The 21,467-nt window shown below is 37.4% G+C and overlaps 1 protein-coding gene across 1 annotated transcript; it reads right to left on the reverse strand.

Annotated features, from left to right (window-relative positions):
- Positions 1–275: 275 nt before the first annotated feature.
- si:ch211-183d21.1 (uncharacterized) lies at positions 276–19,798 on the reverse strand. Its single transcript, XM_051681998.1, has 13 exons — positions 19,670–19,798; positions 16,360–17,247; positions 15,320–15,500; positions 15,083–15,222; positions 10,386–10,636; positions 9,545–9,847; positions 8,295–8,556; positions 6,287–6,479; positions 6,003–6,163; positions 4,365–4,439; positions 4,090–4,236; positions 3,888–3,984; positions 276–2,215 (listed from the first exon to the last, which is right to left on the reverse strand). The coding sequence occupies exons 2-13, from the start codon at positions 17,204–17,206 to the stop codon at positions 2,152–2,154; spliced, it is 2,721 nt and encodes a 906-aa protein (XP_051537958.1). The 5' UTR covers positions 17,207–17,247; positions 19,670–19,798; the 3' UTR covers positions 276–2,151.
- Positions 19,799–21,467: the final 1,669 nt, after the last annotated feature.

The raw sequence follows: 21,467 nt of genomic DNA on the forward strand, positions 1-21,467 counted from the left end.
GTCAAACTAGGACAATATGTGTGTGTCTATGTGTATCTTAAAAAGATGTGACTTATACAGACAGGACAGGAAGTCTTGATGAAAGAACAGGAAGTGACAGAGGAAGAGAATGAAAGAGTGTGCTTTTCTTAGAGCAGCTGTTAAACAAAGTAAAATTATACTTCTAACCAATATTTAAATTTGCACTAATCAAACATAAGACTTTCTTTCACTAGTGGTCTCAGACTTTTGGACCCCACTATATAGTATTATAGACAGGGAGGTCATCCACGGCAAATATTAACAAACAAGCCTTTATTTTAAATTGCATTATTTTACAAAATTGCATAAGAGTCATCATTAATAATCAATGAGAATAGACAATCAACGAAAAAAAAAAATCTACAAGACACCAGCCAAAAACCAAATACCACACGTCTTTAGATTCAAGACAAGATTGTAAAATGTAAAAAAAACAAAAAAACAATCACAGAATGGAGCATATTGCAATTGCACAGTATTCGTAACATTAAACCTGAAACCTCTATTTCCTGTATGTGTATTGTCTGTTCTACCTAGACCTCACGAAAGCAGAGCTGGCAGGAACATATAACTGCAGCTAGTCCTTTAAACCTTGTGCGACCTTCGGGACATTTTTGTCTTTTTCATTTTTGTTTCTTCGATCATTTTGGCTGTGTTAATGCCAACCGCATAAATTTTGCCAAAGGTGTGTATTTTGGGGGGAATTCTGATATTTCAACCTCAGTTCCTATAATACATTTTCTTAATAAGACTTTTAAAAAAGTATAGGCTAACAAAATATTCTCTATATTAAGACAGACAGCCCTATAAAAAAATGAAGCTTAAGTGTCAAAATGAAGACAAACTGATAATCCATAGGTGCAATTAAACTTAATGTGACATTTTTGGTTATTGATTCATTGTCATTATTTCATATTATTATTATTATTCCTATTGCATTATATTTAATACATTATATTATGGTATCTTAATATTGTATAAAGAATTATTATATTTATAAATTCCTTCCCTGCCTTTTCATTTAGTTGGATGATTGTATTAATAGTTAATTTTTCACTTGTTACTGCTTGAACTTTAATGAGGGGAACACGCGCTCTCTCATGAGGGCAAGAGATGAAAGGACAGCGGAGAAACAGCGCATGTTTCTGGACTCTATGGGTGCAACTATTGTTAATGCCGTTTAATCGGGCGATATGTGTGAATTACACCATATCTTGTAACTTGTGTTATTACTGAGATGCCTATGTCCGCCAGAGACCGAGAAGCTGCCGCCACGAACGATAATAAGGACCGAATTATTGCCATTATTCCATTATTTTGTTTTGTTCATTTCTGTTCGTCATTTCAAAGGTTTTCTCAGTTAGAAAACAGTTTTTCAAAGATTCTTCAACTTCAGCAGAATTTGAGGAACATTGTGCATTTTGTATCTTTGAGATCTTTGCATCCCATGGTGAAACCGTCACATATCACAACAAGCTAAAGTTTGTCGTCAAAGTTAGTAGTTATCGTAAACTAGACGCAGCACATTTGCCTACCGATGAGTACACACTTCCAATTAATGTTCAAATTGTACAAAAATATGATGTGTAATTTGTTTGATGTTAAAATTATATCTTGTTCTCCAGCTTAATATGTAGAGTCAACTAAAGGTAAACCATTTTTTAGGCTGATTTCACTGAAAAGTGTAGCGTTGTGAGTTTGTGGTGCAGTCAAAACATTCCTCTGTTTGTTTGAGTGACCCGTCCAGCACGGCACAGCAACACTGACTACCACTGGAAGATGAAGGGAGTTTTTTTGAAAACAGCGGTTATTTTTGCAATTGGTGACCCTGGTAGCGCAGAAATTACGCATTTGGATGGATATAATAAAATAAAGTTCTTTAGGACGTCGGTTTAAACATTCAACAAGTTAAACAACGTTAAACAAATGAAACAATCGTTGGAATGTTTCTATTGCAGGATCAGTAATATGGCTTTAAAACATGACAAAACTTGAAATCTTTGTGCCTACATTTCTAGCACAAATAAAAATACTTTTAAAAACACTGTACCTCATAAACATTCACAGACATGTATGATCCTGCAAGCATTCACCAACACAGAAACTCACACACACACCCATGCAAACACACTAAAGTTGAAGTGGCGTATCGGCCTGTTCATTCAGCTGCATTGAGAGGTAGTCAGCAGGCCGCCTGTGAACAGACAGTCACACAAAAACACATGAACTGGTGTTAAAGGAATATTCCGGGTTTAATACAAGTTAAGCTCAATCGACAGAATTTGTTGCATATGTTGGTTAGCAGAAAAAATATATATTTATATAAAAAGCAACAATTTAGGTTACAGTGAGGCACTTACAATGGAAGTGAATGGGGCCAGTCTATAAACACTTAAATACACACGGTTTCAGAAGTATAGCCACAAGACGTAAATATTTTATGTTCTAACATGATTTTAGTGTTTTAACATCAGGGATTTACCTGCGTTACAGCATTTTACCAGATTACAGCGTTTACCTATGTTTTATCGTCATGACAACGAAGCTGTAATGTAATATTGGAGATAACTTTACACAAATAAGTTTAGTTAGCAATTGAATCACACCAAAATCATGTTAAAAGTATGTTTATGTCTTGTATTGTAGTATTTTAATGTTTACGAACTGGAAACCATTCACTTCCATTTGTGCCTTTCTGTAACCACAATTTCTGCTTTTTTAAATAAATGAAGGTCAAGTCCAAAACATTTTTATTTTGGTGGTAATCCACACTATGCCACATTGAGCTTAACTGGGACATTTCTTTAAAGGGATAGTTCACCCAAAAATGAAAATACTCACCCTCATGCCATACCAGATGTGTATGACTTTCTTTCTTCTGCAGAACACAAATGCATATTTTTAGAAGAATATTTCAGCTCTGTTGGTCCATGCAATGCAAGTGAATGGTGGCCAGAACTTTGAAGATCCAAAAAGCACATAAAGGCAGCATAAAAGTAATCCGTAATACTCCAGTGGTTTAATTAAAGTGGTTAACTATGAAGTGTAATTGAGCTTGAAATCATGTTTGTGCCTAGAGACTGCAATGACATGATGTACAGTGAAAAAAGGAGTTATATTTTGGTCTGTTCTCACCCAAAACTGACAAGATCGCTTCAGAAGACATGGATTAAACCACTGGATTACTTTAATGCTGCCTTTATATGCTTTTTGGACCTTCAAAGTTCTGGCCACCATTCACTTGGATTGTATGGACCTACAAAGCTGAAATATTCTTCTAAAAATCTTCATTTGTGTTCTGCAGAAGAAAGAAAGTCATGCACATCTGGGATGGCAAGAATTTGAATTTTTGGGTGAACTATCCCTTTAAGTTGGAACATATTTTAAGTAACTTCAAAGACTGAAAAGCAGTTAAAATAGGCAGAGTCTAAACATAGTGCCTCGAGGATCAATAGCATTGTCTTTTTTTTAAGAGTTAAAGATGCATGGGATTTTTCCATGGCCTTTCCAGTTGTTTGCAAAAACTGAAAATGGATTTGTAAAAATAATTATGATTCAAACCAATCTGCTAATGAATCATTCACACCGATTTGTGAACCGGTTCAAATGATTAACTGAAAAGAATCAATTCAAAAGAACAGTTTTACTCTTTACGACATAGCCAGTTTAACACTTTAGAGCAAAAACTATAAGACGTAAATTCACTACAGAAATCTCAATGACTTTTAAGATGTTCATTATTTCCAAGCTTGGAAAGCTCACTTTTTAAAAAGGGTTTCCCATCATCCTAGGAACTCCTGAACCACCTTGAAGCATTTTGAAGCATCAATGCAAAACACACACACTCAAAACTCATCTGAACTCACCTTTTTTTGTACAGGTAAACAAACAAGGCAGCACCCAATCCAAACAACAGAACCGCTGTGAGCACAAGCCCCACCTGCAGGCCAACAGATGCCCCTTCTGGAGATACAGATGGACACTTTCTTATTTGACCAATCCAAGCCCACAAAAGCAAAGAGTTATGTGGCATTAACAGCTGTGTGTTTGTGTGCGTATGGCCCGTACCTCCATGAACCTGTTGTTCCTGTGGTGCTGAACACAGGAGTTTATTGTCGTCCAGTCCTGAAGTGAGACTCACCCTCTGCTGGTCAGACACAGTAAAGACAGACCCTACGGCATACACTCTACCCGGTACACAGGATACATTCACACCTATAACACATGAAGGTTAGTCTGTAGTTATTATAATTGTGTATCAATGTATACAGTATAAACACCAATAGAAGTGCATGGCATTTCCCTGTTTTGCCAAGTAAACGTGTGTGTGTGTGATGTCTTACCCTTAAGATGTACGCTTCTGATGCCGCAGTTACAAATTTGTTCTAATAAATCAGAAAATCCCTCCATGGCACAATCTATAAAAAATAGATTTATATGAATTTTAAGAGGAATAATTCTAACATTAACAGGTCTCAATATAATACAGGCTATGCCGAGGCTGTTATTGAAGGACACAAGCAAGCACTGTTGCTCATTTTACATGTGAAGAGGTAAGCCAATCGATGTAGAAGGGATTTTTACACACAAGTCTTAAAGGTACAGTACAGTTAAAGAGCCCGTCCACTTTTTCAGCCGTCTTATTTTTTTCCCATTCATTTTTTTTCATAGGGATTTCATAAAATCCTTCATAAAAGAGTTGTAAGCCATGAACCAAACCAGCTAGCTCCGAGGTGAATTACAACATCACAAACTTTGATTTGAAGCAAAAAAGTGTTTAAAAATTGGACAGTAAGACAAAACTACCTTTTTTTTTCTTTTTTTTTTAAATAGATAAAAAACTGTGTACTTTAACGTCTTTAATGAGGGGGGGGTTCTCCCCCTTTCTTCCCAATTTGGAATGCCCAATTCCCAATGCACTCTAGGTCCTCGTGGTGGCGTAGTGACTCACCTCAATCCGGGAGGTGGAGGACGAATCTCAGTTGCCTCCGCATCCGAGACCATCACTCTGCGCATCTTATCACGTGGCTTGTTGAGCGCGTTACCGCAGAGACATAGCACGTGTGGAGGCTTCACACTATTCTCCGCAGCATCCATGCACAACTCACCACATGCCTCACCGAGAGCGAGAACCACATTATAGCGACCACAAGGAGGTTACCCCAACGTGACTCTATCCTCCCTAGCAACCGGGCCAATTTGGTTGCTTAGGAAGCCTGACTGGAGTCACTCAGCACACCCTGGATTCAAACTTGCGACTCCAGGTGTGGTAGTCAGCGTCTTTACTTGTTTTTTTGGTTTGGGTAGTTGTATGAGCAGTTGTGACTCATGAAGAACATCCCATCATGTGAAAGAATGTGTATTAAAAAAACAACAATACATGCACAAACATGTCCAGAATTCACACCCAAGGAATTAAAGACATTATGGGAAAAGGATACAATAAATCATTGTGAACTTTTCATTTAAAGGTATAGTTCACCCAAAATTTAAATTCTGTGATTATTTGCTCACCTTCATGTTGTTCTAAATTTATATGATCATCTTTATTTTTCAGAACACAAAATTTGAAAAATGTCTTGCTCGCTGTTGACCTTACAATGGCAGTGGATAGTGTCCATCTTTTCAAGCTTTAAAAGGATGCAAAAGTAGTATATTATAAAAAAGTCTAATATCTAATTCAAAGCGACTCCTGTCATGTTCTGAAGGCATATGATAGGGATTGGTAAAAATAAATTTTTGCTGTCATTTACACACAAAACTTTCATTGTATTGATCTTTTTGGAGCTTGACAGATGTTGTCATAATGAATTTAAACTCTATGAACTATGAGTGTATGGAAAAGACCTGTGGGAAAACTTTTGTGTTCCATGTAAAACAAATAACACCATACAGGTTTGGAATGACATGAATGTGAGAAAATGATGAGAGTATTTGTATTTTTGCGTGAACTGTTCCTTTACAAAAATACTTCTGCATACTTCCTGATTTTCCCTGCCAATCATTATTTTCCGGCTGCAGGCACAGGTCCACCGAGACGGAATGGGCAGGACTTGGACAGAGGTTCTGTAGACGAGGAGTCGTCTGAGAAATAATCCACTTTATGGGCCCATCTGACGCGCAGCGAGATACAGAATTCATACTATAGACACAAAGACACAGGTATACACATGAACACAGCAGGTATGCTTACAAAACTGAATTGCAATAACCTTCTGAAACTGACAACAAAACTGATTTACAAACACACAGCACCCATACAAACCCGGGCGCTGGGACTCCAATGTCTGGGGGTCTGATGTCTGATGTGTTGTACTGGAGAATACTCTCCAACCACGAATTATTGGAACTGATGAACCGGTCCAAATAACTTGAGTTAGTCCCACAAACACCGGATCCTGATGGCTCAAAACACAAGACCACTGCACTGAAATCAGTCAGATCTGGCAAACCCTGATCTGCAGAGACAGAGATGAACAAACAAACAGATGAATGAAAAAGCAAATGAAACAACTGAAATTTTCTACTTAAGGTTTTTAGAATTCAAACACTGTTACGTGGTATTTTATTTATTATTGAAATATCAACTGGTGACCGAAGATGTAAATGAGTTTAAAGGAATAGCTCACTAAAAAAAATGATTTTTTTCTGTGGAACACAAAGAGAGAATTTATGAAGAATCTTCAAGCAGCTCTTTACCATACAACAACAGTTCATAGTGACCATGTCTGCAAAGCACCAAAAAGGACATAAACGCACCATAAAAGTGGTCCGACCAATCAAAATTTAAATCATAATTCACTGATAATCTTCAAATCCAGATATGGTCATTATAAACTATCTGGAACATTAGTTTTTTTAGTTTAGTTCATTTTATTGTCCAGCCATGGCTGAAAATTGTTTTTTGGTCTTGACAAAAAACACAAACAGTTACATTTACTACACACCACAACAATACATTTCTAAAAACGATACATACAGTACACACACACACACACACACACACACACACACACACACACACACAAAACAATCAATTAATATAATTAAGATTAAGCCAATAATGTGCCCTTGAAAACTCTTGCCTTCTACTTTGTTTTACTAAATAGCCCTATTACACATGAAACAAAGGATTTTTTATAAATTAACTTTGTCCTATAACGCTGTCCTGATGGAAGAAGCTGAAATTCATTATTAAGAGGATGAGTTATGTCATTTGTGATTGACAAGGCTTTTCTGTGTACCATCATATTGTATCGGTCATCTGCACCCACAGTTTTCCCAGCTATTTTAACAATCCTACCCAGTTTTGTTTTATGTGCCAAAGTTAGTTATCCGTACCATACTGTTATGTTGAACACTAGAATACTTTCAACTAGGCTGGTTGAAAGTATGCCGTTACTTTTTCCTTTTGTTTTCCAAGGAAAAAGTAACAGCATTCGGGGCGGAACCACATGAGGGTGAGTAAATGATGACAGAATTTATTTTTGGGGTGAACTATCCCTTTAAATTAATATTCCAGGTTCAATACAAGTTAAGGTCAATCGACAGCATTTGTGGCATAATAATGGTTACCACAAAAATGGATTTAGACTCGTCCCTCCTTTTATTTAAAAAAAGCAAAAATTTGGGTTAAAGTGAAACACTTACAATGAAAGTCAATGGGGCCAATCCGTAAACGTTAGAATACTCACTGCTTCAAAAGTATAGCCACATGACATAAACAATATATGTGTTAACATGATTTTAGTGTGATAAAATCACTTACTAACCTTTTCTGTGTAAAGTTACAGTATATGCAATTTTACAACTTCGTTGCCTTGACGACGTTATGCTGTAAACACTGCAGTCCAGCAAAAACAATAAAATGACCTTTTTTTTTAAACTACAGCTCAAATAATACACGAGTTTTAACAGAAGAATTAATGTTAGTGCTTTAATAAAATTATTAGCTTCATATTTCTGCCTTTAAACCCTCCACAAATTGGCCTCATTCACTTCCATTGTAAGTTCCTCACTGTAACCTCAATTTTTGCTTTTTCTTTTTAAAGAAAAGGAGGAACGAGTCAAAATTATATTTTATTTGTGGTAATCAACATTATGCCATAATTAATAATTAATAATGCTGTCAATTGAGCTTAACTTGTATTGAACCCGGAATATTCATTTAAGACAGATCAGCCTATTTATTGACAAAAATAAATAAATTTAAAAATAATAGCACTGCCTCTCAAAAAAGGCATTATATATATATATTTTTAAAACACACCCACCTGCACTAGAGCTGTTCTTGAGAAAATAGAACCCATCACTTCCTGTGCTGCCAGTTAGCGGGTAGTTTAGTTTTTTATCTTCATCAACAAAAAATACCAAAATAATTCCAAGCAATGAAGTCAATGGTGGACCAACCAGCTCCACAAAAGGATTCAGTGTGTCGTCCAGGCCGAACTCATTAAAAACGACACCCCCAGGGGGTGGGGCTATATTGGGTGTGGCTGGGCAGTCATTCATCTTCCTTGGTGTTGGAGAAGCGACCTGTAGACACAGTAAATGGTTGATATTAGACAATTCATAAAATATCGATATATCGTTTATTTATCAGCACGTTATTTTATCAATATATTTTGAGGCATCGATATATTAATATTAGCTGATATTTAAATTAGAAGCCTAATTTGCATGCTTTCCAATTCACTCAGTTGGGCTTCTGTTGAATGTCTGGCGTAATAGCGTTGGGAAACCACATGGGGGTGAAATACCATTTACTAAGGCAGGTTGCAAGGCATCACAACATAGGACGGGTATTTTAGAGCTCTTTGAACAGGATGCATACACACAAAAGTTACGAAGGTTTTTCTACTGCAAGAATGAAAGTGATGTTCATGAGTGTGCAGGTTAGTATATGAAACTGGTTTAATTGCGCAGACTGAATGATTAGAAATTATTATGCAATTTCTCTGTTTGTATCTGTGAAGAGGTTTCATTCAAGCTGTCAAACCACAAAAAGACATAATTGTAACTGAAAATACATTGTCTAGGCTCTATGAAAGATACTTATACACAATATATCATCCAGTGATCGCTAGAGTAAATAATCTTTGTCCTTTGATAATGATTGGGGTCGAATTTAGAGAGGCGGGCGAGACCGCACTGTGTAAGAACCTTCATAGAAAATAATTATTTCGAATTTTAGAACGCGCCATTTGGTCAGCCAGACACGTCCGGTGTGCAACCACCTTTAATTTACCCTGACGCTAACACTTTACCAAAGTTGTGTTGAGAAATACGTATGTTTGAAAACAAAGACAGTTGAGCAATGGGTAGCTCAATTTATATCTGAAAAAATCCCAATATATATCGATAATCATCGGGAAAATCTTCCGATTATCGATGCGCTCAATAAGCCTCGATTCCAAGCCTAGTTAATATGGCTTTTTCATGTCTAGTACGGTCTTAAAATAGACGGTTATATTCTTACAGTTACATCACATAAAATGAACACATGATCAGAAAAAGATCTCACCCTGTAAGAACTGAGGTTGATTCTTCCAGCTCCACATCGGGTGAGTGTCTCGTCGCCAGGTAATGCATTACTGTCCTCCAGCAGGGGGAGCTGTCCAGGTGTAAGTGCTTCTGTTAGCTCCAAAGACTTTTTGTCAGATCCACGAGTACGGTAAACCACTGCATCCAGCAAACCGTCCGTAGGAATACTCTGACTCCCCATAGAGGGCGGTGACTCGCTGCGATATAAAGCTATGGCATCTGGTCCATTCTGAATAGTGTTGACTGTGATGTTAACGTCTGCAGCGAGCTTAGCACTGCCAATCTGGGAAGAATGGATTCAAAAAGATGGTAATATTACAAAATGCACTTTATGCACAAGACAAAACACACAAAAAAATGACTTGCAAACATGATTCTTTATCCAGAATTCACTGGAAGCAGTTTTAGGGAAGCTACTTTGAAACTACAGCTCCCTAAGTTACATACAACTCAAAATTTTAGTAGTTAAGTAGTTAAACTAAAGGTAAATGTAACTTTGGAAAAACTAGTAAGCTACACACACAAACGCAAAAAGGAGGGCAAGATTATCAGTGAATAATTACTTAAATTTCAGTCTGTCGCTCACACGAAGTTTGTAATTTTAATGCAACTTTAAGTGTCCCGATCACCTGACACAGCACAACTGACTCGGGCGGGACTATCTATTTATTCGACCAATAACAAATGGTGAGAATTTGTGAAAGCTATTTGAAAACAATCTGTATTTTTGCAATTCCGTTTGGTGACGCTAGTGTCGCAGTACTCCTTTTTTTCATGCATTCAATTTTGTCCAGCTCACTGTTGCCTTTGTAGTGGCTCACCAGGAAGTATCCGTCATCGTCAGTGTAATGTCCACTGAGCTCCAGTTCAAAGTAAGGTTTGCCAGTCTGTCCATTGATCATCACCAACCAGATGAAATCAAGGGACATACGGTAGCCAGACGGATGCCACAACTCGATGAACTCCTCGTCTTCTGCTGCTCCAGGTGAATCAGAGTTGATCTCGTTAAGCAAAAAATCATAATTGCTATGAAAGGGGGGCTGGAGCCGTCCTGTCGGTGATGTGTAAGATGCTGAAATAACAGGGCAGATGTATATAAATATTCATACTTTTCTACTTTTTGGTTATCTGCTCCTATTCCTAAATCTTGTTCAATTGACTTATATCAATGGTAAAACTGATATTGTTTAAAAAAAATTTTTTAAATAAAATTCATTTATCCTAGTGAACAAAAAAGCCTCCATGTGCCCAAAAGCCTAATTTTACAATTAAATTAATTGTACATAAGAACTAATTACACATGCAAACACAACAATGACTAAAGGTTTGCATAGCATGCAGACATGATTTTATTAATGAGATTTCACAGAATGAGTCTCATTTGATTCAATGAGTCTGCATCAAGTTTGTGTTATTTACATGGCGCCATCTCCTGGTAGCCATATGTAACATCGTGCTTCATGTGGATTATCTCATGATCTATGGATTTGTTACCTTGTGTGTGGACTTGTTTGAAAGATAATCACCTCCTCTAAGTAATGGTATGTGATATTTTATGTTCCATTTATTTTTCGTGATGTTATAAGCGAAAACGCAACATATAAGCAACACCAACATAACTGTCAAATACATATACTTAGCTATTACTCGCTATATTTTTATCCACGAGTAAAACAAATAGGCTGGGTGAGAGCTTTCCAACAACATATGACGCATGGCTATTTGATCAGTTTGATGCTTTTACTGATTGCAATAATATGTACATTGCAATTTAAAAAAAAATAAAAAATTGTCAAGAGTAATTTTTTGGTCCACACTGAAAGCAAAAATACTGTGCCAGACAGCAATTTCACAACCGTTCGTAACATATACAGCTATGTTGAGTGTGATTTTGGACCAATGAGTTTTCATAATGGAATTATTTATGCATTTAATTAAATTAATGATATGATATTCTGATTAATTAATCGAATTAATCGCATATGTAAATATTTGCCGAGAAAGGCCCTGAAATAACAATATTTAAATATACAGTATAATGATTAAAGAATGAAATAGTTATATTTACATAATTATACATATAATATCTATTATAAATAACACTAGATAGTAAAGTTTGAAGACAAACTTTATGTTGGCTTGACAAAGCCTTGTCTGAAAGTTTAAAATAGTATGAAGAGTTGGAAGTTTGAAGGTCTTACACTCAGACAGACAGAAGGAACATCATACAGATAGACAGCCAGCTGCAAGAAGTCCTATGCAACCTTACCCCTTGCTTGTTTTTCTGAATGGCAAAATGGTTGCTAGGGTAACCCCATCTGGTTGCTAGGCAGTTACCAAGGTGATACTTACAATGCTCCTTGCTACCCTGAGTCAAATGAAAGAAACCCAAAGTCTCTATGATGATCTGGTTCAGAGATATGTGATTTGTTACTTGGTTGCTAGGGTAACCCATCTGGTTGCTAGGCAGTTACCAAGGTGATACTAACAATGCTCTTTGCTAGCCTGAGTCAAATGAACAAAACCAGAAGTCTCAGGAGATATCCATCTAAGACATTTTGAATGGCAGTCAATGGGTTTTGGTTGCTAGGTTGCACTAAATGGTTGCTAGAATGTGGCTAAGCATTGTCCAGCATGATATTTAAAGGCTCATTGCTGGTCTGAGTTAAATAAGCCAAAGTTGAAGTCTCTACAATGTTGTGGTGCAGAGATATGTTTTTTGCTATACAGTTGCTAGGGTAAGTCTATCTGGTTGCTAGGAAGTTGTCAGAGTGATCCTAAAAAGGCTGCTTGCTGGACTGTGTGTATTGAGTCAAACCTGAAGACTCTATGACATTCTGATCAGGAGATATCCATCTAAGCCATTTTGAATGGAAGTCAATGGATTTTGGTTGCTAGGGTGCACTAAATGGTTGCTAAGTTGTATGCAGTTGCTAGGATGTTAAAATGATGGAGTGAAAGAAAGAATAAAAAGAGTGGAGTGAAAGATAGAAAAGAGAGTGATGGAGTGATAGATAGAATGTATGAGTAGTGGAGTGATAGGAAGTATATTGAATCCTCTAAAGGAGTTATTACAGGGAAAGGTTTTCACACCTTGAATGGGAGTCAATTTAAAATCAGTCCTGTTCGGAAGTCCTATACGGGAATAACGGAAGTACGATCAGTTAGAAAAGAGACAGCAACCAGAGTCAGACCAGTCTGAAGGTCTGTGGCGAGTTTGGTGTTTGTAGCTTGAAAGCTCTAGGAGAAGATACTGTTTAAATTTTGGCTCAGAAGAAGAAGAAGAAGAAGAACTAGATAAAAAAAGTTAGTCAAGGCAAACTTTGATGTGGGCTTGAGAAAGCCTGAAAGTTTGAAGTAGTTGTAAAAGCTTGAAGGTTTTACGTTTGAAGTAGTTACAAGTTTAAGTAGTAGTTTTAAAAGTTCAAAGTTTAAAGATTATAAGTCCATTCAGTCTATCAGATAGATAGATAGATAGATAGATAGACAGATCGATCATCTGATTGATAGGCAGTTACCAATGTGATACTCAATAGGCTCCTTGCTACTCTGAGTCCAATGAACGAAACCAGAAATCTTTACGTTGTTCTGGTGCACAGATATCCGATTTGTTACTTGTTTGCTAGGGTAACCCCATCTGGTTGCTAGGCAGTTACAAAGGTGATACTCAAAAGGCTTCTTGCTACCCTGAGTCCAGTGAACGAACCTGGAAGTGTCTATGATGTTCTGGTACAGAAGTATGTGATTTGTTACTTGGTTGCAAGGGTAACCCCATCTGGTTGCTAAGCAGTTACCAAGGTGATACCCAAAAGGCTCCTTGCTACCCTGAGTCCATTGAACGAAACCGGAAGTGTCTACGATTTTCTGCTGCAGAGATATGTGATTTGTTACTTGGTTGCTAAGGTAACCCCATCTGGTTGCTAGGCAGTTACCAAGGTGATACTTATCAAGGCTCCTTGCCATCCTGAGTGAAATAAGTCAACCCGGAAATCTCTACGATGTTCTGGTGCAGAGATATGTGATTTGTTACTTGGTTGCTAGGGTAAGCCCATGTGGTTGCTAGGCAGTTGCCAGTGTGATACCAAGAAGGCTGCTTGCTGTTCGGAGTCATACAAGCCAACAATGAAGTCTCTATAACATTCTGATCCTGAGATACCCATCTAAGTGATTTTAAATGGAAGTCAATGGGATTTGGTTGCTAGGGTGTGCCTAAGTAGTTTCCATGATGATACTTGAAGACTGATTGCTCACCCAATTCAAACAAGCCAACTCTCATGTCTGTATGACATTCTGATCAGGTGATATCCATCTAAGCCATTTTGAATGGTAGTCAATGGGTTTTGGTTGCTAGGGTACACTAAATGGTTGCTAGGTTGTATGCAGTTGCTAGGGTGTTAAAGTGATGGAGTGAAAGAAAGAATAAAAAAGAGTGATGGAAAGATAGAAAAGAGAGTGATGGAGTGATCGATAGAAAGTATGAGTGGTGGAGTGATAGGAAGTAGATTGAATCCTCTAAAGGAGTTATTTCAGGGAAAAGTTTTCACACCTTGAATTCGGAAGTCCGATACGGGAATACCGGAAGTCCGATCAGTTAGAAAAGATAGAGCAACAAACTTCATAACAGTCCCAAGGTCTGTGGCGAGTTTGGTGGTTGTAGCTTTAAAGCTCTAGGAGGAGATACTGTTAGAAATTTGGCTCAGAAGAAGAAGAAGAAGCAGCAGCTTATATAGTAGATCAGTATGTTGGCTTTGTCAAGCCAACATAATAATTCAGATAATTAAAACGCATTACATTATCGTGGCAGATGCGTAAAGCATTCATGAGACAATAAAAAAAGTGGCTTTAGAATGCATTATATTGTTTATTTGCCTTATTGGCCTACGGTCCACAGCAATCATTTTGCAATTGAATTCGTCAATCTGTCCGAGATAGATTTACTATAAGGGCTTTTCTAAGGATGCATTAATGTACATATGCATCAGACGGATGCTTTTGGAGCATTTCACTTTGTTTGAGTTGCATCATAAACACAGCATTTTTACAACGCTGTGTCAAGTTAAACGTAATTTAAAACTTAAAACAGCACGTCTCAAGATCCCTGCATTTGGAATTGCGCTCTTTCCTGCTGTGTTCTCATTTTGTGTTGTTGCTGTTTTCCAGCAAGCCTGAGTGTGGTTTGTTGTCTGTACCACTGCGTGTTTCCTATACAGCTGGAGTTTCACTTACTGCCCCCTGCTGAGAACAGGTAGTACTTCAACTAGCTTGAACTCCTTATTACAGTCCAAGGACATGATTAATTGTGTTCATTTTTTAACCAGTTATTTTTTTAATAAAATTAATCGCACTGAATTAATGTCTTAAATTGACAGCCCTAATATTTATACATACACAAATCATGCAACTAACAAATTGTTGCTTGTAAATTGGTATCAGACACAAGTATCCAAATAAATGTTGTTCATATAAAAATGTTCTGTTCTGCTATATTCCATATAAGACAAGAACACAGGAGACCTACTGATGTTACGTGGGCAGGACTGAAACCAAACGCAGTCATTTGCTTTTCCGGGACTTCGCGGCCTCGTTACAAACAGTCCCGGATCTCTCGTCCATTCAGCAACACCGCAGCGACTGCCATAAAGACCTACTGTGTGAAAACTGGTGGGCAAACAAAAATAACATTTGCACTTGGCTAAACACATCCAAACACAAAATCCAGATAAAGGCATCATGCATTATTGTATATGCAGATTACCTTTCTGTGAGTATGAATGGTTTTCTCCCAGGTATGAGCGTCTCTGTGAGGTTATCGCTGGGCATGTGCATTGAATCACTATAAACAAAGGCATCGATTGGCTGCTGGTGGCTGAGGGGGCTGCCCTTGGGGAAGTCTGAAGCCGGGCCTTTATACACTGCCAAAGCCGCACTTTTTGACACTGAAATATCAAATATTGCATTAAAAGGGTTGGCTGACGTCTTAACTGTGGAAGTGTTAGTGTAAGAGTTTTCAAATTGTGTTTTATAATATTTTACCTCAAAATTAAAAAGGAAAAAAACTAAGAAATTTGTCAATATAATTAAATTATAAATAAATTCAAGCCTATTTTTATGAACGCTATTCATTGCATTGTGACATCACCATTTTTAAGATAATTAAGCACATTTAATGTAATGTGTGTGATGTTCTGGTACAGAAGTATGTGATTTGTTACTTGGTTGCAAGGGTAACCCCATCTGGTTGCTAAGCAGTTACCAAGGTGATACCCAAAAGGCTCCTTTTGGGTATCACCTGTGTGTGTGTGTGTGTGTGTGTGTGTGTGTGTGTGTGTGTGTGTGTGTGTGTGTGTGTGTGTGTGTGTGTGTGTGTGAGAGAGAGAGAGAGAGAGAGAGCACGCTTAATTATCATAAAAAATAATGGTGTGGCGTAGTGGGCTAAATCATGTAACTGGTAATCAGAAGGTTGCTGGTTTGATCCCCACAGCCACCACCATTTGTTTCCTTGAGCAAGGCCCTTAACTCCAGGTTGCTCTAGGAGCATTGTCCCTGTAATAAGTGCACTGTAAGTTGCTTTGGATAAAATGCATAAATGTAAAGAAAAAATCCTTAATGGTCCTAAAAATAGGCTTAATTTTCTTTATGTAAAATATTTTCAATTTTTTTTTTCCTTTTAATTTTGGGGTGAAATATAACCCATACATTGAATAAATATGAAAAAATAAACAACAAAAATGGTTTGAGCTAGTGTCCGTTAAATGAGTTTATCGGTGAGTCTGTACCCTGTACAAGCAAGATTACCTGACAAAATCCCAGTATCCAAATGTAGGGTAACGAATCCAGCACCTGTTGCACTGAACTCCACACTTGAGCTAATCAAATCCGTGGTGACATCATAAAGAACCACAGAAAACGATCCGGTTACCATGCCAACATTGAGCTCCACAAGGCCCTTTTGATCTGGCCCACCGAGATCCACTTCATTGATCCAAACATGGCCGGGGGTTGGCGGCGGGCAGTGATTGACCCATCCAGGAGTGGGCGGGCCTGTATGGAACGTCCAGAGGTTTTCAGACTGCCAGCAGCGTTGAATTGACTCATCCCCTAACAAAGCCAGCTCATCCTCAACGTATGGAACCGAGCCTGGCGTCAGAACCGATGCAAGCCCATCAGCACCTTCTGCAGATTTACGAGAAGTGTACACCACAGCGTCTATCAAACCAACTCTGGAAACATGTCCATTTACTAGAACCGGAGTCCAATTGGGCCCGTAGAGCGCAATGGCATCAGGTCCATTCTGAACGGAGTTGGGTGGGAGAATGATTGTGGGACGGGGAATCAGTTCAGAAGATCCAACTAAGAAGTAGCCTCGCTGGTCCGTCTGGTGTCCACTTAGATCAATGACACGGTACGCTTGGTCTCCATTGCCGTTGTAAAACACAAGCGTATAGCCATCCAGAGAAGCAGGATTCGAACCTTCATTGTACAACTCCACAAATTCCTGAGTGTCCAGTTTGGGATTGTCACAGTTTATCTCACTGATCATTAGACAGGGGGTCGCAACATCAAAAATACCCAAAAACACCACGCACACCAAGTTCAGCAAAAGTTCCACACGCATGGCTACTGACCTAAAAATTCTCAGCATACCATAATAAACAGGACTGGCAGATGGAGTGCTCGAATGACCTGTGGACAAAACAGAAAATTCTTTCCAGATGAAAGCTTTCATAACATCATATAGTGGCTCCAAAAAGTTTTGAAATGCTTAAAGGGATAGGTAACCCAAAAATAAAAAATTCTGTCATCATTTACTCACCGTTGTGTCATTTCAAACCAGTATCACTTTCTTCCGTGGACTACAAAGAGAGATGTTATGCAGACCGACAGCCTCGGTCACTAGTCACTTTCATTGAATGGAAAAAGATGCAATGAAAGTGAATGGTGACTGAGGCTGTCAGTCTGCATAACATCTACTGATGACAGATTTTTCATAATTAAGTGCACTATTTCTTTAAATGTTGTTTATTTATAGTAGTTGTAAAAGGAAGTGTGGTTCTGCAAATGTAAACCCAATAAACAAAAGTGATACTGATTGGTATTTTGATTTGAAGTTGATTGTTATCAGATGATTTAATCTAAGAGACAATCAGCTTGAAAAGCCTTTATCAATGAAACAAGTATGTTTCATAGTATGTCAAACAGTATGCAGCAAGTTGCATCCTACTCCTTTAAGAGTCTCTTAAGTATCATTTGTCCAAAATTGTGAGTCAAGAAAGAGAATGGTAAAAATTGTGGAAGGTATTGCTTTCGGTTCATTCATCACACTGGAAACAGAAAGTCCAGTGTATCGCATTGAACACTGGAAAACAGTATGCCAATGGAGTAGTATGTCCAAATCCTCAGTATTGAAAAAACAGTACGCGAGAAATACCCGGATGACCTAATATTTCAGGCAAGACACTTTACGATCCTATAATCGCTTGGGAGCTGAGGAGACGTCACGTTTGAAACGTTTGGTGCTTGTTTAACAAAACCAGAGTATTTTCGCTGTTGTTGTTATTACATCATAAATTCGGTTCACAGGTCAAAGGTCACATTCCCGGAATCTAAGCATATTACTTGCATGCATATCTAAATAACATACTGTTTTACTGGCCGAGAAGTGTGTCCTTCATCAAATACAGTACATAATCCAACAGTATGCCATTTCGGACGCAGGGATGCTGTGCATACTATATACTGCAGAAATAGTAGTATGGTCATTTGTTACCACATAGAATCCCACAATGCATGTTAGGGTTTAGTGTAACATAATATCGTCAAGGAATTCACAACTGAGTAACTTCTAAAAAGTAGCTAATATGTTTAATATCTCTCAGACATGGGGGCCTGGGTAGCTCAGCGAGTATTGATGCTGACTATCACACCTTGGAGTCACGAGTGCGAATCCAGGGCGTGCTGAGTGACTCCAGCCAGGTCTCCTAAGAAACCAAATTGACCCGGTTGCTATTGAGGGTAGAGTCACATGAGGTAACCTCCTCATGGTCGCGATTAGTGGTTCTCGCTCTCAATGGGGCGCGTGGTAATTTGTGCGTGGATCGTGGAGAGTAGCATGAGCCTCCACATGCTGTGAGTCTCCGCGGAGTCATGCACAACGAGCCACGTGATAAGATGCACGAATTGACGGTCTCAGAAGCGGAGGCAACTGAGACTTGTCCTCCGCCACCCGGACTGAGGTGAGTAACTGCGCCACCACGAGGACCTACTAAGTAGTGGGAATTGGGCATTCCAAACTGGGAAAAAAGGGGATACAAAAATTAATTAAAATATATATATATATATATATATATATATATATATATATATATATATATTTCAGACATGTTCAAATAATTGTAAGTAGTTTATAATTTTTTTTAAATATTTGAATATTTGGCTAAAGTTCGATCTGTTACAGTTTGATCCATGTTTTTGTCACTTTGCACATTATCATCAACTAAAAAATTCTATTTTTGTCGACTAAAATTATATGCCATTTTAGTACGTTAAATTGACTCAAATGAATAAAGGACTAAATTTAAAGTTTACTTTCGTTAAAAGACCAAAAAAATTTTTTTATCAGTAGTCAGTATGCAGTAGCCAATGTATCATGTGTCCAATCACAGCCACTATCATTGTGATGGCATACATGTAAAGTATCATTTCCAGTTGGATTCCTGAACATCACGTTGATGGATACAGTAACTTCTGTTGTTTTCTTACACACTTTAGCAGTAAACCAATTCAGATAATGAAAAACGAAGCCATTAGACATCATAAAGACAAAAGTGACCAATGAAGAGAACATCACAACTTTTACTATTATAGTAGGCTCCTATCTCACAGTATAAAAGGTGACTGTTTTTTGCTAACAAAAGCGATGCAATCAACGGGTTCCTACAAGAAACAGTCGGTTTCGTAACAGTGCACAGTAAAAAAACAAACCAAAAGTACAAGCGGACTCGGTTAACTCTATAGTGTCGATAAGAAAACGACAAAGAAGACAACAGCGAGAATCCGAGCCGCGACTACCGCATTTTGTCTGGTTTAATGAGGTAATATTGCTTACCGTAACGGCTCACGTCTGATAGAACTCGTTAAAAGTGTTTTCTAAACTCTCGGTGACTTTCGAGCTGCGATAGAACTGATTTTATCCTTTCGGTCTCTTCTGCAAGTACGCGTGTGCGGGCGAACGAACGGGCGGGGTGACGGGTGGGGGTGAATCTGGATGAGTTTACGCACATTCCCGGAGACACCCAGATGCCCCATTCCCTAGAAAAAAGTTATTGCTATACACATTGTTTCACTGTGAATGTACTCTTGCTTTATTATAATTGGCTGCCAAATCTGTTTTGGGATTTGGACATTTAAGCCACACTTAAAGTAGGAATGTTAGGATTAGATAACAAAATATCAAAACAAGTGGCATTTATTTTATAGAAAGATAACACAAGCACACTTTTAAACAAAAATACACATAGTGCTCAAACTGAAGCCAAACGGGTATATGGAAACTTTATGGTTGTCAAACGTTAGTGGAACATGTCCATGAATTTATGGCAAGCTGATTTGACTTTTAATGCTCCCAGCGTTACTGGTTGTATTTGCATTTTTACAATTACAGAGCTCTCTGTTTGGATTTTTACTAGTAAGAATGCAATTGCAGAGCTCTGCAGTTAAATAAATAAATAAATAAATAAATAAATCTTTAATGTGATTTTTTACTATTTAAAATTTTATTGTAGAGCTTTGTGATTGTAGTTCTTTCTAGTAAAAAAATAAATTAGAGAGGTCTTTAATTGGAATTCTTAATAGTATAAATTTAATTGTAGAGATCAGTAATTAAAAATGAATGGGAGTCAATGGAAACACAAGTAAATATTCAATTGTAGAGCTCTGTAATTGGGATTTTTACTAGTAAAATTTCAGTTAGAGAGCTCTCTAATTGAAATATTTGTAGTAAAAATATATTGTAGAGCTCAGTAATTAAAAATGAATGGGAGTCAATGGAAACATATTACAAGCAAATGTTCAATTGTAGATATCTGTAATTGGAATTTTAAAAGTAAAAATGCATTTATAGAGCTCTCTAATTGAAATTCCTACTAGTAAAAATTAAAATGTAGAGCTCAGTAATTAAAAATGAATGGGAGTCAGTGGAGACATATGACAAGTAAATATTTAATTGTAGAGCTCTGTAAAAAATGCAATTGAAATCACTAATTGGAATTCTCACTAGTAAAAATTAGCAAGCTCTCTAACTGAAATATTTATTAGTGAAAATTCAATTAGAGAGCTCTCTAACTGAAATATTTATTAGTAAGAATTCAATTGCAGTGCTTTCAAATTGGAATTCTTACTAGTAAAAATTAAATTGTAGAGTAAAAATGAATGGGAGTCAATGGAGACATATGACAAGTAAATATTTAGTTGTAGAGCTCTGAAATTGGACTTTTTAAAGGAAAAATGCATTGGTAGAGCTCTGCCATTTAATTTCTTACTAGTAAAAATTTAATTGTAGAGCTCTGTAAATGGAATTTTAACTAGTAGAAAATGCAATTGTAGAGCTCTCTAATTGGAATTCTTACTAGTTAAAATTCAGCAAGAAAGCTCTGTAATTATGATGAGTAACGCTGGGAACATTAAAAGATAAGTTGGCCTTCCATATGTACTTCACCTGCAGCTACTCTGCCAGGACACCTGTGTGAACGTGGAACTAACTTCATACATTTACTAAAAATCGCCATGAGACCTGCAGTGGGTTAAAATAAAATAAAAATAAATTTTAAAAAAAAAGGTAATTGCAAAAAAAATTTGTTCTGATAACAGCCAGTTAGTTTGATATTTTGTTATTTGTGCAATGACAT

Source organism: Myxocyprinus asiaticus, chromosome 41, assembly GCF_019703515.2.
Source record: "Myxocyprinus asiaticus isolate MX2 ecotype Aquarium Trade chromosome 41, UBuf_Myxa_2, whole genome shotgun sequence".
Taxonomy (NCBI): Eukaryota; Metazoa; Chordata; class Actinopteri; order Cypriniformes; family Catostomidae; genus Myxocyprinus; species Myxocyprinus asiaticus.